Source organism: Plodia interpunctella, chromosome 17 (genome assembly GCF_027563975.2).
Source record: "Plodia interpunctella isolate USDA-ARS_2022_Savannah chromosome 17, ilPloInte3.2, whole genome shotgun sequence".
Taxonomy (NCBI): Eukaryota; Metazoa; Arthropoda; class Insecta; order Lepidoptera; family Pyralidae; genus Plodia; species Plodia interpunctella.
The window spans coordinates 3,426,485-3,451,121 of NC_071310.1; the positions used below are offsets into that span (position 1 = coordinate 3,426,485).

Below are 24,637 nucleotides of genomic sequence, written 5' to 3' on the forward strand. Positions count from 1 at the left end.
CAAGATTGGTCGATAAACACCCAGTATTGCCAGCCAACACGAGAGCGCCCTCATTTATAATATACTAACCTCACATACGTGAGGAAAAACGAACAGTAGTAAGACGCTGATGGTAGAACGTACCTATAACTATGACCCACATAAGTCAGATTAAGTACAGTATTGTACTTAAGCAGTGCAGTACTTACTGAGAATGTAATGTAATTTATCATTCTTATACGTATAAGGTACCTTTATCTGTAGTGTAGTTAAATCTAGTTATATAACAATTTTAATGCATTTCATAACGCTTAAATGCACAAGCTGTATCATCGGACGCCGCGTCGGCGGCGCAGGTTGGGGCTTAATCAAATTATACAAATTGCAACATACAATATTCATGTGTTAGGGATGTGTCGTTTTTTATACATTTTAATGTCGATTTGAGTAGGTTGCTACAAACTTGTTTAATTTCTACGTTAACTACATACGGAGAGGAAAGAAGCTTAGTGATTTTTTTGGTTGTCTTAACCTAGTTTTATCGTAACAAATGATTTTTTATCTGTGAAAATTTCGAGGTTAAACGTAACAAAGCGGAAAAAAAATAAATGCAGTTCCCGATGCCAACCAACCGGCCAAAATGCAATAGTGCATTCAAAGTATCTACAAAATTAAAAAGCATTGCCAAATTAAATGATTGAGAAATATATCCACACCTGTCAAGTGAACATCGACTATCGATGGTCCCCGCACTACAGAACAATCGACAAGTGTGATTAATTCATGTTCAATAATGAGGTCGAGCTTTTTAACGCTGCGACTCTGAATTGATTTGTGCTCAATTTGCCCCGGCGTTAATATTTGATTGCAATGTCTGCGTGTGCCCACGAATATTTAATATAATTGTGGTGGTCAAATTGCTGTCGAGGGCATATATAAGTTATGTTGAATACAATTTTTGTGACGAAATAAAATATAAAAACTCGAAGTCAAAATTTTCTCCTTTCTCTTTTCACGGATGCTGCCGCGGTGAGAGCGTAGTCGTTGCATGTTGAATAATTTTGACAACATTAAATGATCTTTTTTTTTAAAAAAATTTTTGTCTACTTGTCAAAATTGTCATTATCTACAATCCTTATGCTTACATATAATAAAAAGAAGTCGCCCTGTCGCGCCTGCGTCTGTATGAACGCGATAAAATCAAAATCTACCGATCCTGAGGAAAGTTTAAGTGTATAATTTATTATGGTTTTACCCGAGCGAAGCCGAGAAAATGTAATAAAACTGGAATGTCCAACAGCAACACTGATAAGGTAATATCACACCTAACTTTCCCACAATGACGAGTTTTCCGGAAGTTCCCACCCATCACACAAGATGGCGGTCGCACGCGCAGGTCACGTGTCGCCGCGTGCTCGGCCGCGCCCTCTGCGCTTTACTGTTTTTATTGAAAATGCTTCACAATAATAGAAACAAAGCTTGTTGGTTGCTCTCGAATAAATTAGTTCCGGCGGGGTTCAAAGCAATTGAACTGGTCATTATTAACGCATAAGTTATGTATTGTAGGGTTAAATTGTAATTAATCATGTTGTCTTGTGAGAAATTGTAACTATGAATGACGTGAACTATATTCTGGTTTTATGTGACGTGAAAGTATATTGTATTCGGCATACATTGCTAGTTTTTCCTTGCAATAGCTCTCATGCAAACAACACAATGTTTGTTCATTCGCGTTGGCACATGAGTTTGACGATAATGTATAGTTGCCATAAAGCAATATACCTTAGTTACTGAAAGTATTGTATTACCTGTGCTTTATTTCACGTTCTAGGTACTAGGTAGTACGACGGAGTACCTACTAATTCCATGATTTTTTGTTTCAACAAAACGACTTAACAAAAAATTAAAAATACTAAGATTTTTCGTAGGTAAAAAGAAAGGTTGTAATACAAAATGTGGTGTATAAATAAAACAAATTTTGATATTGATAATAATTTATTAAACCCTTATATCACCGATATTAATTAACAATCGATTTAGCTATCGTAAACATTTGCAACACTGTAATTGAGTATTTAAGTCAACACGCAAGTATCCGGCGTTCACTTCCGCGCTGAAAATTTGCTTTATTGGATCTATGAATAAATATATAATATCCGGAATTCGAGTACCAAGCTAATAAAAATGTTACAAATCTGCACGCTAACTTACATTTTTTGTCATTGAAATTATGTACCTACCTGTCGTTCATATGTAATTTGGTACCAATAGCTTGAGGAATAGGTGACAGTCAATTTATATAGAACTAACACCAACAACTTTCGCCATATTTTTTTGAAATCATCATCTCAATAAAAATAAATCCCCTTTTCAGGACATTTTAAGTAATCGGCATCAGTTTAGTCGGAGTAAGTTGTTTCTAGTGCAATAAAATATTAAATGTACATAATCAATGTGCAGATTTAGTAAATATATATTATACACACATTACAACACTACAGCAGTATACAATAAATACAACACGCATAACAACCGTTTCTAATGGGCGGACACGTTAAAATAAGGCACCATAGTTTAACAACAATACTTCTAAGGTATTGGTTCCGTAATTATATAGTCTATAATAAAATGACAATGACAGATACCTGTCGAAAATCTACATGATGGAAATTTTTAATCTCACCTGAAATCTGGCAATCACCAAAATCCCGACAATCTGTAAATTATTGCAGTTAAAGATTTTCAAATATCAAATTCACTCGGGAAACTAATTCGCAAAACTTGAAAAAATTACTTACTATATTATTATTGATACTCACGTTTTATGAAACAAAATCATTAAAAACTCTTTAAACGAACATGGTTTTCACCATAAAGAGTTCAGGTTTAAATTCCACCCTGTAGATGTAGCAATTTCAACAAATACTTTTAGTAAAAACTAGAGAACACGCGTCGAAACAAACCGGTTTTCAATGTAACATATTGAATTGTATAATTAGAAGAATCATCTTGACAAACCCAAAAAATGCATAACTACTTACATACATACACATTCTAAGAAGATATAATTTAGACGGAACCAATACAAGTTAATGGTAGTATGATTACAAAGATATACGCATCTATTTACTTAGTGCATAATTACATGACTCTTGTTAAATAATGAACTATTTGACACAAACGTCTTTTGGCCATTATCATTATTGCTTCTTCTTACATAAATGTCTAAATTCTACACTGTGACCTAATATGTGAAATATTTAAAACTATTTATGTGTTAGGAGATTGCTGCGAATAGCAATAGGAGACAACTGCAAATATATATTTGATTGTCATTATAAATACTAAAACACTACATATATATTTAAATAGAAGTATAATATCGATCATTTAGAGTTATAATATAAATATTGTGTATTGTGTATTTATTTTTTCTTCAATATTTCTCAAAAGAATATTTTATTTTGCTGTCAAGACGTGATATACAAGTATATTATTAGGACAATTTATTTACGGTTTTCATTATTGACCGGTCGATAATTTCTTTCAAATATTTTAGTACGTCCATTTTCACTTGTCCTGATTCACGCAAAGTGCATTGACTAAATTAATATGAATCATAATAATAACATTGTAGGTATTAGGCATTTCCAGTCACATAAGTCTTAAATTTTATTTTCTTTTAAGTTTGAATAAATTTGCCGTTGTTATGCCTTTGACACTAAGTTAATAAGTTAAAATTTATGACACACAATTTTAGTATTAACAATGTAATTAATTTATAATGTTAGATAACCACTATAAAAAAGTAAACAAATCTTTCACATGAAAAAGTTCTTATATGGTTAGTTTACATAAAATCTCAATTTTGGTACGTAATTCGTAAATAAATTAGCAAAATCAGTCTATTCTCTAAGTGTGATCGGTGGTTAGTAACGTGACCAATGAAAAAAAAAGTTAAATCTATAAGTAGAAGTCAAGATTAACCCTTATATCTTTCAAGTCGTTTATTATAAGTGACATAAAATAATATCATCGTTTCATATAGTAACATAGTTGACATACGTTTTTAACGTGAAAACTTATTTAGGTGTTCAGAGCTAATTGTTTTGAGGCATCAAGAGACTAAGCAGAAATGTTTAGCTAAAATCATATGACAAAAGTTGATTAAGGATCTTGGACTTGATTTTGTCAAAATAAAGGTGATGATAGCACGGAATAGTAAAAAGGAAATAGAATATTATTAAGTATAGTGTTAATAGAAGGTTTTTCTCAATCATAATCATGACCACATGATTTTTAATGTTACACGTAACCCAGTCACTTAAAATTACTTACAGAAACTGACCAAACTTCGAGAATTATAAAAAAATCACAAACAATGAGCACTGACAATGATGACAATTTATTACAAGAGTATTCTAACCTTAATCTTGTTAAACAATTACCATTCATAAATAGACGGACAGTCGCACACAAAACTTATCTACTTCTTATTTTGAAAGCATGGTTAAATATTTTTGTTCGAAATAAATGTAATTATCAACTCGAACTAAACCAGAATAACTTTTTTTTTTGTTTTAAATAATATGTCATAGACCAAACACACAATGTTACTAATTTTAAATATGACTATCAATATAGGTTATGACTTAATTTTTTTCATAATAGACAATTAAGCTAAAAGTATTACTATAAATAAATTAAAATTGACAATTGATATTGAAATAGTGGTTGATTGGAATCTGATCAGAATGATCAATTTAAGTGTTAAATTTATATAAATGATAAGCGAAGGTAAACAAATTTCGTATACGTACCGATCGATGTAAATATTTATTAAAAACGCCTAATGCGGAGGCGTGAAAAGCGAATTGGTTGAAAATTGAAAATACCAACAAGAACGCTTCTTCGACACGTATTTGTGAGCTTTAATGAATAGACAAACACATTTACGAACAAACTATGTATATTATATTATGAATACATAATGTATGTTATGTATCTAATCATAGACGCGAAGAACAAATATTGCGAAGATGTATGAACTCGAGTGAGAATGTAGAATGTTCAATAATAACTTTTAAAGACAACTGTACAATTTAAGTTATAAAAAATGTAACTGTTAAAAAACTAAAAATATCTTTACACGTTCGAGAACGCTCCGCGAGACACGAGGGGTTTGATGGTTACTGCTATAGCCGTGATGCGTCCGCGAACGTGTTGACTTCAAATAAGAGCTATGTTGTTATTTTATTATACATTGTTTCGAGCTATTAGGAAGTTAGAAAATCATGGAGAAATATTATAATAAAAATATTTTCTGTCACAGCACCTTATAAGGACTATGAGAGTCATGTTAAAAAATAAAACATTAAAATGTAACTTAATGTCCATTTAAAAGACACATATTAATAAAATAAAAATCAAACTAATTGTGAGCAACCGTTTCATTAATAATTCGTTTTACATAAATATATCTTTTAGACACTAATATGTGACACTAGTGATAGCAACCATTTGATAGTGTGAGAAATAAGAATGACTTCTTTTATCCATATTAAGTACCCACATAAAAATACGGAACCATCATAATCGCTCATAAATTAGATAGAAGATCCCTAATGTATCTAATGGCAATTTAATACCTTAACATACTGAATTGCTATATTTGGTGTTTGCAATAATCTTAAAATACAATTAAAATTATCGTTTAAAATGACATCGAGATTCCTATACTTATCAATAGAATCGAATTATCTTTCGAGCATAATACGTTTCATCAATTCCATTATCTTCAATTAATTATGCAATTTTGGATATCAATATTACTGAAAACACAGAGGTTTCACTAAGCAGTTATGATAAAATGCTTTCTCAATAAGGCTGGGTTCACATAATAGACACGAGAGAAACATATATTTAGCCATGTCCACACCGAGATAAAAAAAGAAACCGAATGTGTTTCAGTCTCTTTTTAGCAAACGGTAAAATCAACACAAAGAGTCAAGTCTCGATGTGGACATAGCTTATGATAGTCCGACCGGTATATTTTGTGATGGTGTAAATTGTACAGGGAATCTATAAACACTATGGTGTTCGTGCATTGATAAATGATTTGAATATGTAGAATGATAAAAGGTAATCAAATCCATCAGTGATAAAGCTAAACTGACTTTAATAGTTAAATTTTTAAAAATTAGTATCTGATATATTTTTTGAAAATAATTCCGAGAAATACATTTTCGGAATAAGCAAAAGAAACGACGAATCGTTTCCGAAATGGGGCAGTACAAATTCTACAATCAATTCTTTAACCTATAAAGTAAGGACCAGAACAGATCTGCGGCTAAAGCGCACACCACACGCGCCGGTTCCATTCGCTACAAATCTGTGACTGGCCCGAAGACGACGGTCGAGTTGGACGAGTTGACGCTCGTCCGACGCGGGCGAGTAGCGTCGTCGATGTCTGACGGCAGGGAATCTGGCCCGTTCGTTATTTGGAGCCCATTGAATTTCGAACGGAGTTGCGTCACTAGGCGTTCTAGTCTGCAAACAGTTTTACTCTTAAGAATTGTCTCGAGTGCTTTATATTCAACTGGCTTTTGTACTGTGATTTTTCCGGGATGAAAGGCTCTAGTCTTCCTCCGTACTTCAAGCTACAGGTTTGCAAAATTTCAGGAAGATTGGTTGAGTAGATAGAGCTTGAAGAGGTAACAAACAAACTTGGATTCTTTGTATTTGGGAATCAGAATTACTGTACGTTACTAAAATCGGTCTGTTGTTTCAATTTAAAACTAACATCGAATTAGTGATTTATATTTGCTAAGCATAACATGTTATGGCACAACACAAAACATGAACACAAGACATGCGTTTTAAAAATAATAAACCATTTTCACATCACTGGATCACTGTTTGTAAGCCTTTGACGGTTCCGAAAAACATAAGCCGTTTATGTCTATTTGGATTGAGTAATTTAACCTTTATAAAATTTCTCAATATAGTAGTCTGGCGAGAAACCGAAATGTCACTCTGGAAGACACACAATTGGATTAATAGTAGTTATGTATATAATAGTAATGTATATACGGGGCCAGTCAGCCTGTCTAATTATTTACACGACCAAAATATGAACAGTAGCACTACGTATACCGGTAGCACTACTAGTTAGCATGTATTATTTTATTTGGAAGCTATAAAGAACACATAACATGCAACATTCAGCACAAGAAGCAACGTCACATGGTCCCTCGAGCCGGATAATGAAAGGGTCTATACCTACAACTTACTTGAGGGCGTGGTCCTCCGCATGCTGCTTAGCCCTACGCATGTCCGCGACTTCCTTGCGCAAGCGCACCCGCTCGGTCTCCCCGTCTTCGATGTTGCCGTTCGATTTATTTTCGTTTGATTCGAATCTGGTAAACATAACCAAAACTTCCTCAACATCAAATCATCCTTACAAATACTAAAGATATTTAATAGACCGGACAATGTAGGAAAATTGTGAAACATATGCATTAATATTAAGAATACAAATAAATGAACTCATCTTGTTACTTTTCAGCTGAAATTAAACAAATGGGATGATTTATTACTGGCCAAATTTTATGGAAATCATTTTTTGCCGATGAATACGATTAATTAGGAGACTATTAGGCAAGTCCAAAATATTACCCAAAAATGGACATTGCTTTTTGTTACACCTTGAAAAATCCTTTGATGTATGAATGTGATTCTTTCACTGATGATTATATAATTGTGCTATTCGTCAGATGCACGAAACCTAAATTTGGTCCGGTAGTGTCTATGTTAAAAACTCACCCGCTGCTCACTCTGAGGTGTCGGATGTCATCTTCCAGCTTCACTATACGATCCATCATGCGTCGCTTGTCCGCATCCGAAGCACGCAGAGAACTCTATAACAATACTTTGTCATTTTAACAGAAAACTGGTATTTATACATAGTATGTAAAAGACGATGCTGACAGACATGGCAGAGCCGTTATTATTTTTATTTATTCGTATGACTGTCTATATCACAGGCTTACATATTTACCTGTATATACGGTAGGGAAATAGGCATAGAAATCAATATAAGGTTCATAAGTAAACATTCAGTGTTCTTAGCCAGACACAGCGTGCCTGCTGCATTTTGTTAAAGTTATATTAAGTTTATATCGAGGTTTTTTCGATCATATATAAGTCAGCACTCATATTTTGTTAAAAAATCTAAATTCTAGTTCACAAGTGTTCGATAGGGCTAACTGGCCAAACACATCAGGCAGATTTATTTAATTGATATCTGTCAGATTAAAAAATAAATTTTATCAGATAGTCGTGCAACAGGCAGTGTTACATTTTTCAGATAAATATCAGTAACAGGTATCAACAGGTAACGTCACCCATAAAGGCACATAGATAGCCGCTCACGACACATGTTAGGGCTCCGGGGGCTCGTAAACCTGCCGGTAATGTATTCCTTGTCACGACGCGCTGACCGTCAACTGCTGACATAGTCTATTTTTCGTCGAGTTGACGTAAGCTGATTTTGAACTTAAAATTTATTAATAGTATAGTATTTTCTTATAAATGCTATTTAAGTCTGAAGTAATGCTATGATACCTCTATAAAATAAAATTATCCTTTTTATTCTCAAGAAAAATGTAAATCTTTATGATTTAAAAAATGGGATTTCAGTGGCTGTCTCAGATTTCATGTTTTTTCTTGAAAAGTAAAATAAAGGTGGTAAAATGCTCCACTTGCCTTAAAAACATTATTTCAGTAAGCACAAAAAATATGAATCTACATTTTTTTTTAAATAATTAATTCTTTATTTCGATAACTGAAATTGTAAAATTTGACTCTATGAAAGTCTCATCTGAAGAAAACAAATGTGTAAAAAGTAAGTGAGACTTTGAAGCGTTATGAGAACATCACAATGAGACAAAATATGCAGACAGTAGTATGTAAGAAAGTAGTTATAAGCTACAGGATAAATATCGATATCAGTAGAATCAGATCAACATCGGACACGTATCATATGAGTAAACCGCAATCGTCAAACAAAACGATCAACAAATGCGACAACCCCGACTCGACTTTATAAAACATGGCAACATTTACTTCGCAAATTCATCGCGGGAGTCGATCTCGAACACCAGCCTAAGTTGGAACGTCATATAGTTGGAAACATCCCTTTTTATATCGCATCTGTAAGGGATGAGCGGGGGACGGGAGGTGATCTTACAGTGGAACCCTAGAACGAGCGATGAAGCTATTTGATGACGGACTAAAATATAAACTGAAGCGGTAATGATCGTACATTTCATGATTGAACTGGAAATCTTATTTTTTGCTAATTTAAACCTGCATTATGATAATTACATACCGAAAGATTTTTCATAATAATTGTTGCTTAATTTTTACAGATACAAATATTATGTCTCTCTCTTTAATCTATTTCTGCAGTTGTCACTAGAATTCAACGATGATAGGGCACAGACACTGATTACAATCTTATTGCTATCTCATACTAGATGCCCAAAGTTTTAAATTGATATTCTCGTACTTTCTTATATAACCATACCCAAGATTTGTTTACGTTCGGGCATCTCTGTTCTCATCTATCTCTTCAAAGAGTCATAAAATAACTTTCGCTCTTTCCTATCACATGTGACAGCCAAATGGGTCCGCGTTAAGTAAGATTACACGGCTGAGTCTATATGCGCGCACAAACAGACAGACAGCGGGCGGACCGGCTAATTTTGTTTGTTCCGCTCGTTTCGCATTGTTACACTGTTGATATATTAGCCGTCATCATGGCAACACCAGGTAATATACCAGGCAAGGTAATGTGTTGCCAAGCTGTGTCCGGAATATTGCCCCAAAAGATTATTTGGCAAGAAGAGCTCAATCAAGCGCTTTATTTGCTGGAAATATTCATCTAAGGAATAAAGGTTGGCTTCTATTTATTATTGATACGATGATAATAAATATACGTGAGAAGTATTACATGATTCGAGTGATTTACTTTTTACTACTTAAAGATACTCTAGAAAATTCGTAAACAAAAGTGCAAACAGTAAAATTCAGTATTCTTATAACCCGATCGGATGATCTGATTTTCGTAAAATATATTCTTTTATTACAGGCCCTAACACTTTTTTTTATTTTATTTTAAAGTGTCTTTAAACCTATTAAAAACTACCAGAATATTCAGCACCGGCCTACGCTAGAAAGTCTTAAAAACGCTAACCAACACCAGTTAAGTATAATCCATTTAGCGCTGCGCATACGCATTACAGCGACCGCGCTAACCGCCTTACGAGATGTTTTTGCACCTCAATTAACTTATTACGGAGAGGTAAGTGTTAATTTACACTACACACTGTGGATAAGAAACACCTACGCTTGAACTTTTTTTGTTGGATTTTACTTGTATGTACGGTTAAGAACTGGAAAAATTATAGTTAGAACGGAATGAAGTTGCAAAGTTAATATAAGTCATGGACAACACAAAGCTTTTGTCATTGATAAACTTACATATAAAATGGAAGCTAATAAACTAATAACAAATTATTTTTTTAATTATTCAATTATAGGATGATTCGTTAGCCACAGGTTCAGATAGGCTATTTTTTCATGTTTACCCCCAGAGACTGTTAATAGATGAAAGTTTGGATCACAAAGACAACAGAGACATTTTAACGTGGCCGTGCGAGTCACAGTTATAGTATAGTGAATACAAATATAGGAATGCAAAATGTATTCTTGTACCTTTAATTTGCCTTTTAATATAATGTTTCAATACACTACCGCAAACAGACAAAGAAGCTTCTCCATCAATACTCTGTCTTATAAGGCAGTTTATTACCGAGTGTAAACAGGCGGGTGTTAAAATATCCTTGTGCAAATACTTTGTATGATGAATGAAATTTTTGTTACATAGTCTATGGTCTTTACTGCCATCGAGTTCAGACTAGCCACTAATGTGCTAATCTGACAGCTAAGATGGAGCTGGAGTGATTTTACTAAAAAATAAAGTACAAAGATAATTTTGTGCAATAAATAATTTCACGTAATCGATAAAGAAACAAAAAAGAAGGTATTAACCCGCTGTTCTAAAAATTGCTACGAATCTTCAAATTAGGAAAAACTCCATTACATTTCCATACGGTTATTCGTCCTACAATAGTGAGTGTGCAAGGACATATAATAAATAATGTCATATGCTGCTTTACATTTAGAACTTTACCATCCTAAAAACTCAACCAGAATCATAATTTCAAGCGTCACGTCAGCAAGGGCGACGCGGGAATCGAACCTAGAACCGGGTGCGATGACGTCAGTAAGGGTGGCGCCACACTGCACCGCCATCCACTTACATCTGCCAATATTTGCTCAGTACCCCCGCCCCACACGCCCGTTCATATTTCAAATGCCTGGTGTGGGGAGACACTAAAGACTACAAAATAAAAAGTTATAGAGCATGTGTCACACCGTACCGTCACAATAACATAGTCAGAAAGCACGCCATTTTTATAATATTTTTATTTTTTATCAAATACTGACTAGACTCAACACATATCATCATCATGACAGCTTATCTATGGGGATGGATGGCTTTCACAAAAACTTGAACAAATTATTGGAAATACAAATTTACAGTTAAACAAGTCTTACACTTTGATGTGAGAATATGATGATCAATATGATGATGAATGGTTAAGCGCCAGACAGACATAAGGAGCGGAAAAGCTAAAGCGAGAGGTTGTGAGTGTAGAAATAGACTGTGCGAACAAAAAGAGCAAAACCACTCATATTAGCATTTCGTGGTATTCAAAGCAGTTCGCGATAATGTCTTATGGCGGCATAAGCCGGCTATATACTATCCGTCGATGCGAATGAACGTGAATTGCGTAGTCTGTATAAGAGCTTTTAGACTGCAAGAAAAAAACCGGCAATGTACGTCAAAAATGAAAATTTGGCGAACTGTTTGCCGAAAGTGTGTAGCCGGCATTACACTTTGGTGTGAGCGTGGGTCGCATCAACCGCGAATGTGCGAATGCCCTCAGTTGAATCGATGCGTTCCGTTTTATTCAGACTCACCGTGATTTTGTAATCCGCTAGCGTTTAACGGTACGAAAATGTACAAGTATTATTTAGTACATAGGGTAGGGGCGCCGCGTATATACAGAGTTATTTCTTTGAATATAATTTGAAGACTGACTACACTTGGGTTTTAATATTCATCCACATGTTCTTCTGAATCCATGACGAATATGTTTAGTTTGTCCGAATAAATTAAAGGTAACAAGCAAAAGTATATCCATAAATCTCATTTCCTCGAAAATAAATGTTAGCTATTAGAAAATAGTATAAAAATTACCCGAACAATCATAAATAATAAACGTTTATTATCACTAAGCTCTGTGATAATAAACGTTACCAGGCCCAGAAATAGGTCTCATATAGTACTTATCTTTCAGGTAGGTATAAATCATCTATATATTGGTAAATCATAAAAACTAGTTTACTCTTCTCGTCTTCTGTCATGTGACAACGCCACAACAAACCTACATAATGCAATACTCACTCTGCCATACCTCAAGAGTGCGTACGACGAGTTCCGTCACTCGTTTCGCGTGGACGCTTGCATTCAGCACAAAAGTATGCGAAGGCGCACTGCGAGGCGTGAAGTGCCCTCCAGTGGACCACCCAGCTTGGCAAATATACCTACCTTAATAGCGCCGAATTGAGGTGAGACGAAAAAAAGGCGGGAAAAAACCGTGCACGGAAAATATTATCGTTTGTGATTTCTTAACGTCGCCGGGATTAAATGTAGGCTTTTGTAAGAAAAATAAACTTCGACTTTAAATTTTTATGAACGAGTAGATGTTTATTTTATCAAGCCGTGGTTAAAATTAGATTTTTAACATAATGAAACTAATATGTATTTTTAAAACAATGCGTTTGTTACGGTCGAAATTTAATCAAATCAAATCATTTTTAACTCGTAAAAGTAAGTACATATACATCATTATTTCCACGATACATGAGTATGATATTTTATTATTTCAGTCCATATTATTTACTATAAGGAAAACTTAAGCCGGTTATACTCTGTCGGCTAAAAGTTCGCCAAACTTTGGCAGATTCAGCATATATTGCTGGTTTTTCATTAAAGTAAATAGGTATAAGTTCTCATATAAACCACGCAATTATTTCATTAATTTCCGTTGGCATGTGTGTGAATTCGGCGATAGTGTGCCAACATTAAGTCTAATACTACAAAATGAAATACAATAATTACTTTATGACTCCTCACTATCGCGAACCATAACCGGCAAACAATTGTCGATTTTTAAGAACGCCATCTATGAAGGCAGTACCAGACTTTTCATACAAATATGGAGGTGCAGAGCGCACACACAGCCCCAATCAACTTTTATACTTTAGTAGTACAGTATCTATTAAATAGATGGCGCTAATCAGAATACTCTTGGTATATGACAGACTAGTTATGTAGAAATTGGCATGTGAAACTCCTTTATTAATTGCGCAGAATAAGCATAAAATATCAATTAACAATGTGATTATCGTACCTTGACCTCTTCAAGAGTTTTCTCATGGTATTTCGCTTCTGAGGACGCCAAACCACTCTGTGAAAAAAGGAATACAAAATATAGTGCAGATACAAATGCGACGAAGGAAAACTAATGCCGGTTGCACACTATCGTCGAATTTAAACAGATGCCAACGCGAAGGCTAGATTATTGCGTAGTTTGTATGAGAACTTTTATTTACCGCAAGGAAAAACCAGCAAAGTACGTCGATACCGCAAAATTTGGCGAACTGTTTGCCAATAGTGTAGAGCCGACATAATAATTATGCGTGCCCATTGATTTTTAAAATACATCATGTTTTTTTATTTATTTAAAGCAATAAATTAGATTTTAAATGAAATATATATAAATGGTGAAGTAAAAAGGGAAATTCACATCAAAATGGACATAAAAGTGCAAAAATATTCATCAATGGATCTCCAAGATAGATTCTATTGCACGTAGGCCACAAAATGACCAAACTCCATACTTACTCCTATTTTGCATTAAAGTAAAATCCACATGGCACAATCATTGTTTCATTAATACTCGTAATAACAAAAAACCATGAGCCTACAAATCTTGTTGTTAATATTAATGTTAGTTTATAAATGAGCAATCAACATCAAACATAACGAATCGCAAAGGGAAGCGGGAAGCCGTAGCAATGAGACAACAAGAGTGCGATCATATCGATGTCATATTGAGCTATCGATGATAATTGGATTGTTATCGAGTTGTGACGTCACGCGAGGAACGCGGGAACAGAGATGCATCAAAGTTATCTTATACTAACATTGGAGCGATAACGTTTACCTGAGAGGAGATAAACTGATCTGTATATCAGATTGTAACTTTCGACTGAACCATACATTTTATCTTTGAAGGATACTAACTGTCGGTAGAATATAATTGATCGATGTTACTGGTGATCTTCAATATATATCTGAAATCTTTTATTAAGAGGCAAATAAGATCCCTCCTCTTTGGTCCGATAGACGTCTGTCTATTGAAGAAACTTCTATAAAATATTCGTGGATCTATATAGGTGCATGAATATTTTATAAAAGTTTATTTTCCTTTTGAGGTTCACAACTATAAAAAAAAACATATTGAAGCCACTTAAAAATTAAAACATTATATGTAGGCAGGAGTCGTTAATAATTGTGAATATTATAGATAACAAGCGACAGTCAAAAAATCGGTAAATTAGTCTAGCTTAACAAGCCTTACACAAAGTCACCGATTTATAAATTTTTATAAGAAACATAATTTTAGACAAAATGAAACACTAAAGGTTAATGTACTATGTGGGAAGACTGGCGCCCTGCCAACATATTTCTAAATGCAATGTCCAGACTGGACCGCTACTAGGTGCAATAGTGAAAATTATCTATAAATATAAACAGTTGAATGGAAACCTGTAGTGGTTTAAACCAAAGATGGGTTTCCGCCTCGGCTAAACCAAGCCAAGATGTTTTTGTCCAAGCCTCTTCTCTCATAAAACATGCCAATAATTATGATCTGTTCAGTAAAATCAACAAAACGAATATGTAGAAATTGCGCCAAAAATTACATTAATCAGTTATCAATTTCAAATCATATAAAAATCGGGCCAATGATTTAGCCGTGAAAGTATAACAGACAGACGCATTTGTAATATTAGTGTGGATAAATGTTTTTTTGTGTTATGATACAATATTGAAAGTGCAGCAGAGATAGCTATTTAGAAATTAACAGTAATTTTCGATAACAATGGTATTGTTACTTAACGAATTTGTCGTGTCTTGCTTAACGTTGCCTTCGAGCGTCACAACTCTGGAATCTGTCTACCGCGTAAGATGTGACATTGTAAGTATTCACATATGTGTATGGTATTGTTGACAAATATATTATTTATCACTTCATATATTTAATGGACCACAATAATAAAGTCACCGTAATCAATTACGAACAATTATATTTCAGGGCACAGGTCGACCATTGTACTGATTTTATTTCAAAGTGCACTGCACATTCCTACTTCAATTACTAGTCCGTACTATTAACAATATTATAAATGCGAAAGTCTGTCTGTTCCGCTTTCACGGCTAAACCGCTGGAGCGATTTTGATGAAATTTGGTATGCACGTAGTAAAAGATACCATTCAAATATAGGTTACTTTTTTCAAACATCTGTTCTGTTTTCGCAGAGAAATTAGCATACGGTGACATCCATACTAGCACACGTCTCAAACTCAAACTCAAATATCTTTATTGCAGTAACTGTGTAGTACAAGGTGTGGCACATACAATACATATAGTTTCAACAGTTTACCCTTTCAGGCATGCAATATTAGCGTTATGTTACACTTATAACACATACTATATTTCTATATATGGATAAGTACGTGCAGTACTTACAAATTAAACTGTTTGAACAACTTATAAGTAAGTTACACACGATATAATTATTTATGGAATACATACCAATTTATTCTCGTAAGTTACGAGTATTATACTCATAGTATTCATCCAAATTATAAAACACATGGTCTAATAACCAAGCCTTAAGCTTCAGTTTGAATAAGTGACTATTTTGGATACATTTGATATTTACAGGTAAATGGTTAAGTACATTTATTCCAGAAATATAAGCACTTTTTTATACACTTCATTATTTACAATGGGAAGATACAAATCATTTTTATATAAATTTCTTTGGTTATCTCTGAGATCCATTTTTTTTCTAAAATATAACTTGTTATTTTGAACAAATACACATAATTCAAGTATATAGATATTAGTTAATGTTAAATAGCCCTTTTCTTTAAATATATTTCGTAATGTGTCATCTGCATACAAGTTATGTATTATGCGTATACATCTTTTTTGAAGCAGGAAAGTGGAATTTACATTAACAGAATTCCCCCAATAGATAATTCCATATGTGAGGTAAGAAAAACATTTCCAAAGTATGCAGTTCGGGCAACTTCAGCTGAAGAGCTTTCAGCAAGTATCGAAAGAGCGTAACAGTAACTGGATATTGTTTTGTTAATTTTATCTATGTGCGCTTTCCAATTTAAGTTACAATCAATATTGACACCTAAAAAGTTTGTTTCGTTTACGTCTTCAATTTTTTTGTTAGTTTCATGAATATTTAAACTATATGGTTCCTTATTATAATTTCTAAACTGTATTATTTTTGTTTTTGTTAAATTTACTGTTAAGTTTATAGATTTAAGCCAATTTACTGTACTATTGAATGTCTTGTTGATTTCTTCTTCAAATTTGTTTTTATCTTTAGTTGTATCAGATATGAATAGAGTTGCATCATCTGCAAACACGACGCACTTGTGTTGTGTAATGGATGGAAGTAATACTATAATGTGACAGTTTGTGTGCAGTCAAAACGGAGCATTGGGTTGAGGTGATTTATGGCGTGGAGATAATTGGTGAGAAGGAGTGACATATCTATTTTGAGCCGCGGGCAACATATAGTTGTAAATAATGCTTGAAATTTGGATTTTCCTTGCATAGATTAGTATAATAAATGTGTTAGTATAAAAGCCATCGAAGTGGTGGTAGACCAGTGATTAAGACCGTCCGCCTGTGATCGAAAGGTCCCAAGTTCAAATCCAACTTGTGCAACATTAGTTTGTATACAAATCTGACGCATGTTTAGTAGGTAGTTTTCAAAGACCTTCGATTTGATTCCCGGCGACTGCATATTTAATGTGCATTATGGGTCTGTATTACCTGATTTTTTTTTGTTAATGCTCCTTCGAAATAACTTGACCTTGACCAAATTGATGACTTTTTTGATAAAATGTTTAGATAATTTGTAATTTGATTATCAAAGCACGTGCGATATCTATAATCCATCATAATCATAAAACGTTGAATAACAACTTCATTTAAATATGTTTAAATTTAGTACATTCCATGCGGTACATACAACTATACATATATTATAATGAACAGTAAAAACGCGCAATTTGGAGGCAGAAAAGTAGGAAAGTGGATCCTGGGCTCCGACGGCTGGAGAAGATATCCAGAAAACGCTCAGATGAGAGATAATTAGCAATAATAAATAATTTGATTTTGGGTATAATTACAATATAATCGCACTGATGAAAACATATATAGACGACGAGACGAGGCGTACGAGTGTAACGAAATTAAATAGAAGATTTCCATATAACTCATACAAAGTGGCAGATTGAGCCGGGCATGTGACGCAGGACAAAATATGTCAGCGCTGTCTCGTTTCATCCTCATGTATTTCGAATATATGCACATATATTTCTTGTATGAATGAAATGGAAGATATGGCGGGATCTACAGCCTCTGTTTACAGCGGAAAAGGATGGCGAGATGTACTTACATCGGTCCTCTCGATGACCATAGCCCGCACCCTGGAGTACAGCGCCTCCTCGCGGACACGAGCCGCGTCGCGAATCTCCCGGACCAGGTCTGCCAGAAAACCGGGGGAATAATGGCCGCCGGTCACACCTGGAAAGTTACGTTTCCTCTAAATTAATATAATTTGAGTACTACTTCGAACAAGCTTAATTCTAGAATTATTAATCAGATTTAAAATATTCTTTGGGAATGAAAAAACAATGTTGAATGTCGTAAAACCGTCGAAAGTTGTAAAACCTAGCCTACATTAAAGTCATTTAATCTAACAAAAATATGCAGACGGAACTAATCGCATAAACAGAAGAATTCAGAAAAAGTCAACTTTCATAATTGCTACAAAAACTAAACGTCCTCAGGTGTCAGAATATATCTGTGAAACAATTATACAACCGAAGATAATTCTCCAACAATAACAATGGGAGTTTCATAACTTATGTTGAATGCCTAACAACTTACGGAATACTCATTTATACTTTGTAATACAGCTTGATCTCTGTGACAGATGATAAATAGTATGAAAATAATACATCTGTCTCTGTCACTCACATTTCGAATGTATCGATTCATCCTGCTGTCACAGGGATCAAGCTGCTGTATCGGTGGCGTCTTATTGGTCGAGGAATCCTACGAGGAATGCTCGTTATGCCTATAGGTCTTGAGTTAGGTCACGCGTGAATTCTTTAATATCCGCTTTTTAAAAATCCTGAACCAAAAGTGAACAAAAACAAAAAGTGTACAAAATATGATAATATATATTGCTCATGCTATAAATGGCTCATCTTCACAATGGATTTTAGTGGACGTTGGGTTTATTAACACTATATTTTATCTCTGTTATTCATAAAAAAGTTAAACATACTTCAAGTTAAAATATGTTTTGTCACTATCGCAATTAACAATATTAGACATTGACAGAAAGAGACAAAACATATTTTAGCCTAAAGTGTGTTTTACTTGTATTGTACTTTTTTATGAATAACAGGGTATGGGTGGATCGCACAACATACGTTCGCAACAATCTACCGTTGATTATTAATTAATGTCTAGTTTTTTAAAATAAATTTTTGCTAAATGGTACGAGGATATGGTTATACTAACAAAGTAAGAAACAATTACACGTGTTTTATTACTCTTTAAAAAGATAAGCTAATAAAACTGTGCAAAATGTCATTACAATGCTTAAAGCCAACTCGTCTCTTTAGCTTCAGCATTTAATAAAAATAAAACTATTACTAGGAACAAATAATAAAAAAGAACACTGTGACTAAATGAATGTCCCATTCAGTTTGTAGGTATATTAATATAAAAATATTATTATGTTAGTAAATAATTAAGTACAAAGTTTAGTTACTGAGAATCCGTCATTCCCTTCACGATGACAATTCGACTTTTGAAAGTCGTTAAATTCATTTGTTTGATCATTTGTGACACGCCGAAATAAGTAATGATATGATATGAGTTCAGAAATCATCCAAATATAACACAATATATTTTAATGATTTCTGCTGCGAATAATTAGGTATGCTGACAACCTTCAAACTTTTACAAAACGTCGCAATTTCATTTAAATCCAATATTATTGGGGTTGGCATAATAATAGGGGTTTGATAGCAGAAATAATAAGTTTAGTATCATCCATCGCAGTACGACTGCTTACATACAACGATTTAGATTTTTCTTTCACTAGCAAATTTCTACTTTATAGTTATGAGTATAAGGTTCAGACTAGTGGAGGCAGTAGGCATTTAGAGTTACATAAGAAGGGTATCTCAGGTCACGTCTTGCACGCAATATCATTACAATCCTAAGGAATATTCAATCAGGTAAGTATATAACGTTTAGTTTATGGCATCGATTTTATATTTTTTATCGATACCGACCGAATGCAAAAGATGACAATGTTAAATAGGATTTGAGCGATTTCTACTAAAATGTATCTACAAAAAACGTCTTGGTCTATCTTCTTGTTCGAAAAACAGTAAAATGGAAGTTATCATTCATTGACTTGGTATTAGTACCTCTACCTACACCGTGGTATGGCTTAGTGCGGGTTTGCATTTCACTTCTCACCATCGAATCAATTCAAAGTGAAACGCAGCGAAACAATCACATTGCACACTGCAATGTTGTCGTTGCGTGACAATGGCGCAATGCGATTGGTTCGCTGCGTCTCACTTCGAATCGACTCGATGGTGAGATGTAAATAGCAAACCCTCAGTATGACACCACAAATACTGCTGTATCGGTCGAGTTCGGCGATGACATTCGGTAAGCATAAGCAGCAAGCGATACATGATGAGCGATCATTAAATGAAAACTACTAGTATAGTAAATAAACCTTGACGTGATTTAATGACCGAACACTCAAGGCCACCCATTAGTGGGTAAATGTTCTTAAGTAATCTTGATACCATATGTCATAATTCCATACTGCAAATGAGCATGTCTGTGACATATTGCATGATATAATATTCATGTTAAGTACGAGAGTATAAGAAAAGAAGTTTAATATTGAGAGAATAACATATATTTTTTAAAGATTTTTAACCCTTTCACGGACACAAAATGAAATACAAGAGTTCGATTTCTTATAATAATGAGTATAATGAGTTCTGGAAAAAATGTTTACATGGCGTGCTCTCTGTGACTCTGATGCCGGCTCCACACTGTCCTCGCACAGTTTGCCAAACTTTGGGGGATTCGGTATACATTGCTGGTTTTTCATAGCTGTAAATAAAAGGACTCATACTAACTACGCAATGTTCACGCTTTCACGTAGGCATGTCTCCGAGTTCAGTGACTGTGTGGAGCTGGCATGAAAATTAGGTGTGGTCTAGCGTATCACTAACTAATATTCGTTTTCGTTAAACATCCTAACAACATAGGACATTACTCAGTAACCCAACCTGTTACTTAGTTTGGGTATGACCTATTTACACAAAGAGGAGTGTAGTTCCCGCCCTATCGAACCAGTCTATGCAGTGGCATATCCTCCCGTGGATGTCGTAGGTACAGTATTCCCAATGAGTTTGACTTCATGTAAGCGGTCGGTCGTAAAATTACAATTTTCAAAATTTAAAGATTATGTTTTCAGCACAGCCGATTTCTTTTTCTCCCGATTAAACACAGTTCTTGCATAAATAGTTTAAAATCAATAAAATGAAATTAGGTTTACCATTGTCATTGAGGTGTGGGTGGCTGGGGGTGGCTCCAACACTCGAACTTTGTCCTTTTTGGAGGATAACATTGTGTTGCCTAATGCCCTCCAGTTCAGCTGGAAAAGGAAAGACAAGGTCAAATGGAGTTTAATATTGGTAAGTAAGCCGCTTCTACGCACAGATTGTGTTTTTGGAGGATTGACAATGGTGGCACAATATTTGCTTAGTAGTGTATGATAATATTACTTCCTACCAGGTAGGTTAGGTAGGTAGATATTCCAAAGGTTTGCATACAACGATTATATGTTACTAGCGGCCCGCCCTGGCGTCGTATGGCTAAAACATAATATAAACCATAATGTAGCTATATCACTCCACAATGTTTCGTCTATTTCTGTGCCAAATTTCATAAAAATTGGCGCAATCGTTTTTTTTAATATATAGGGACAAATAACACATTACAACTCTTACAAACAAATAACCTGCTCATTACAAACAAGTAAAGAAAAATACTTATTAAATGGAAATAAGGAAAATAATAATTTATATTTGGAAAATACAGTATACATATACTTATGTTGGTAATTCCAAAATTAAAACCTATATAAAATAGTATCATAATAACTGTTTAATTTTCTCTTATCTACATGGAAAATAGACAGATGTTACTAATTCCATCAACATTGTTCTACATATCACAATAGAAAATCCCATAAAACACTCAGTAACAGTATCACAATAAAGTACCTACATAATTATATGTATACATACAATATAGTTAAACACATTAGTCAAATGGTTTGACCATAGTTTCTTTTGTGTGGGTGAATTAAGAGTGTGTGGGTTTGTACTTGAGCTTTATGTAGGCAGTGACCTAGAATGCTAACATATAGTTTAATATATTTTTAACAACATTTTTCATTAACTGAGTAGGCTTTGAAGGTTGGGCTTAGACTTAACCTACTTTTTAAGTTAACATATTTGTATGTTAAGTCTTTACCTAAAGTTAAATTCAATAAGAGCCACACCATGAGCAGACTATTATTCAAATTTTCACTAATCACTCCACATTAGATTGTGGTTAGTGAAACTTTAAATAAAAATCTGCTCACAACATGGCTCTTATTGCATTTAACTTTAGGTAACGAGAAATAACTGATAGGAGCAGAGGGGTTCATGCATTCAATCCACAATAGTGGAGGTTAAGCTATATCAAATATATTCAGCTTTACAATGTTAAATCATTGGTTCTGGATGTGTTTGCATTTATTAAACCCACCAATCTACATTAGACACACCATTTGGGCCATGACCCATCATATCTATTTAAGAGCCCAGTACCCTAATATTTGGGGACATCAATTACAGGTATGATGATGACATAAAGAGTTAAGAAAGCTAAACCAAAAGCAAAAGCTTTATATATTAATTTGATATCTCACAGTAGGTAGTAGTAACATAGCTTCAGAACATTTGACTCTCTTGAGTACTCAGGAAATCTAGTAGGTATAGCTTAGGTAACACTAAAACCTGTTTGAATGAGCTCAAATAAAAAGTGGTTACTCCTTAATGGTAGAATGATTCACCAACATAATCACCTGCCCATTTATGCAACCTCAAAATCTAATTTTGAGAAATTGACAAAAAAAACCCTGCCTAAAATTCTTTCAGATATCTAAATTATGGACTGTGAATTGTGATTTTGAACATTTTGGCCACCTGTTGATAATAAAACTAGTTTACAATAGAGTACCTAATCTGATTCTAACTATGCTATGTTTATAAAAAAAAAATAACAGAGTTCAACCTCTAATAGCGACTGCCAGGTTGTATTCAAAACAATATCTACTTTGATACTTAGTTTTAAATATCAAAAGAATATCTTAATACACATAAATAATGTGAAAATCAAAAGAATGTATGTACTCACCTCTAGTGTCAAATAATTCTTTATTCAGTCTGTCGTTTGCCAACTTCAGTGAAGCTATTTGGTCTAGTAAATGTCCTAATAAGCGGCTGCCAATTTGGCTGCCAGAAAAGCTAGAGTTTGATTCAGAATCTGACTCTACTTCTCCATTAGGCCTCGCCACATCCGGCAACCCCCGAACACAGGGGTCACTAAATCTCCTAGTGTTGCTACAGTCATCCTTATCATTAGTATGCAAGTCACTGTTAGAATTTGTGTCGCCAACTGACGTCACGATCGGTGGTAAGCTCGCATAGTCTTGACTATCAGTAAAATTCTTTGGTTGTAAATAATTCATGTTACTCAGAGTGCTATTAGGGGGAGTGTTCACTTCTTCTGCTTTCTGATCCATGCATCGCCGTGGCCGAGGTCTTTGGACTTGTACACTCTTATCAACAGGCTGGTATCTATATTCAGGGTTGTAGAAAGGTGGCATTGCAGGGTTGTAGTATGTAGGTAACGTAGGAAGCGACATCGGTTCAGCACATCCATACATGTTATATCTACATGGCTCGTAGCCCGGCGCGAACTGAGTAATTGGCCAGTTTGAGTTTGTATTTACAAAAGGCTCGTAAGTGTCCATACTTGGTGTCGCATCTTGAATGTGCTGCATTGTTTTATCCAACCATTTCGTTAAATAGGATCCCTTAGTACGCTTCGGCTTCTTCCGCTTTCCCAAGAGGCCGTTATTGGATCCATTGACTTGCTTAGGTGTAGAAGCCATTGATGCGACACAAAATTTTGTAGCACTAAATAATGAGTTTAACGCGCAGAATTAAAAACTATATCATTCTGGTCACTGAAAAATTATAGTAAACTAAACTTGAATCCATAAATAGGTAAATAATAATATCCGTTGAACAAGCACCCAACTCCGACAAAAAAATACATTAGACTGCTGTCAAACAAAATCCTCAAAAAATGTCAAATTAAAATGTTTATGTCATCTGTCGATGTCATTTTGAATTTATAATTTGACGTTTTAAGTTTCAACTAGGCAAAGAACGATGTAGACATAAGTCCATAATTCAAGAAAATAAAGACTAAGGCTTGCTGGTATATTCAGCCTACAATTACGAAATAGCGAGATAGACTGCGATACCGGGCAGACGATGTGGGACAAACAAAACATATTCGCCTTTCTGTCCCGTTTCTTCTCGTGTACACTGATACATACATTATAACTGCATAAATATTTAATGCAATAGAGAACATAATTCAATATAAGTACACCAATATTCCTAAGTTTCCTGTGGTATTAAGTTTTACTTTATTTTTATTTTATTTTAAACTTTACTATTATTTTTTGTTTGTTTTATTTATGGCATCCACGGAAGACCAGCGCCGTGGCTCACACCACGGCATATGCTGAGCGGAGACCATTTTGTCTCAAGAATTACATTTGTTTTTATTTCTACTGTGCTGTATGTACTAATATGTTTGAGCAAATAAACGTTTTTTATTTCTTTCTGTACCTATTCCTATTAAGCGGTTGTTTTTCTGATATGAGCGAAACGAAAGAT

At 34.2% G+C, this 24,637-nt stretch overlaps 1 protein-coding gene across 3 annotated transcripts; it reads right to left on the reverse strand.

The window, feature by feature from the left end:
* Positions 1–1,955: 1,955 nt before the first annotated feature.
* On the reverse strand, positions 1,956–24,023 carry LOC128677074 (uncharacterized protein). 3 transcript variants are annotated; one of them, XM_053757661.2, is made up of 7 exons: positions 23,079–24,023; positions 21,166–21,264; positions 17,953–18,080; positions 13,587–13,643; positions 7,804–7,898; positions 7,261–7,397; positions 1,956–6,528 (listed from the first exon to the last, which is right to left on the reverse strand). In XM_053757661.2, exons 1-6 carry the CDS (start codon positions 23,836–23,838, stop codon positions 7,268–7,270), a joined length of 1,269 nt encoding a protein of 422 aa, XP_053613636.1. In that variant the 5' UTR covers positions 23,839–24,023; the 3' UTR covers positions 1,956–6,528; positions 7,261–7,267. The 3 variants fall into 3 exon arrangements, with proteins under 3 accessions (XP_053613636.1, XP_053613634.1, XP_053613635.1); XM_053757659.2 differs by having other exon boundaries at positions 7,272–7,397; positions 23,079–24,021; XM_053757660.2 differs by having other exon boundaries at positions 6,389–6,528; positions 7,265–7,397.
* Between the last annotated feature and the right edge of the window lie 614 nt (positions 24,024–24,637).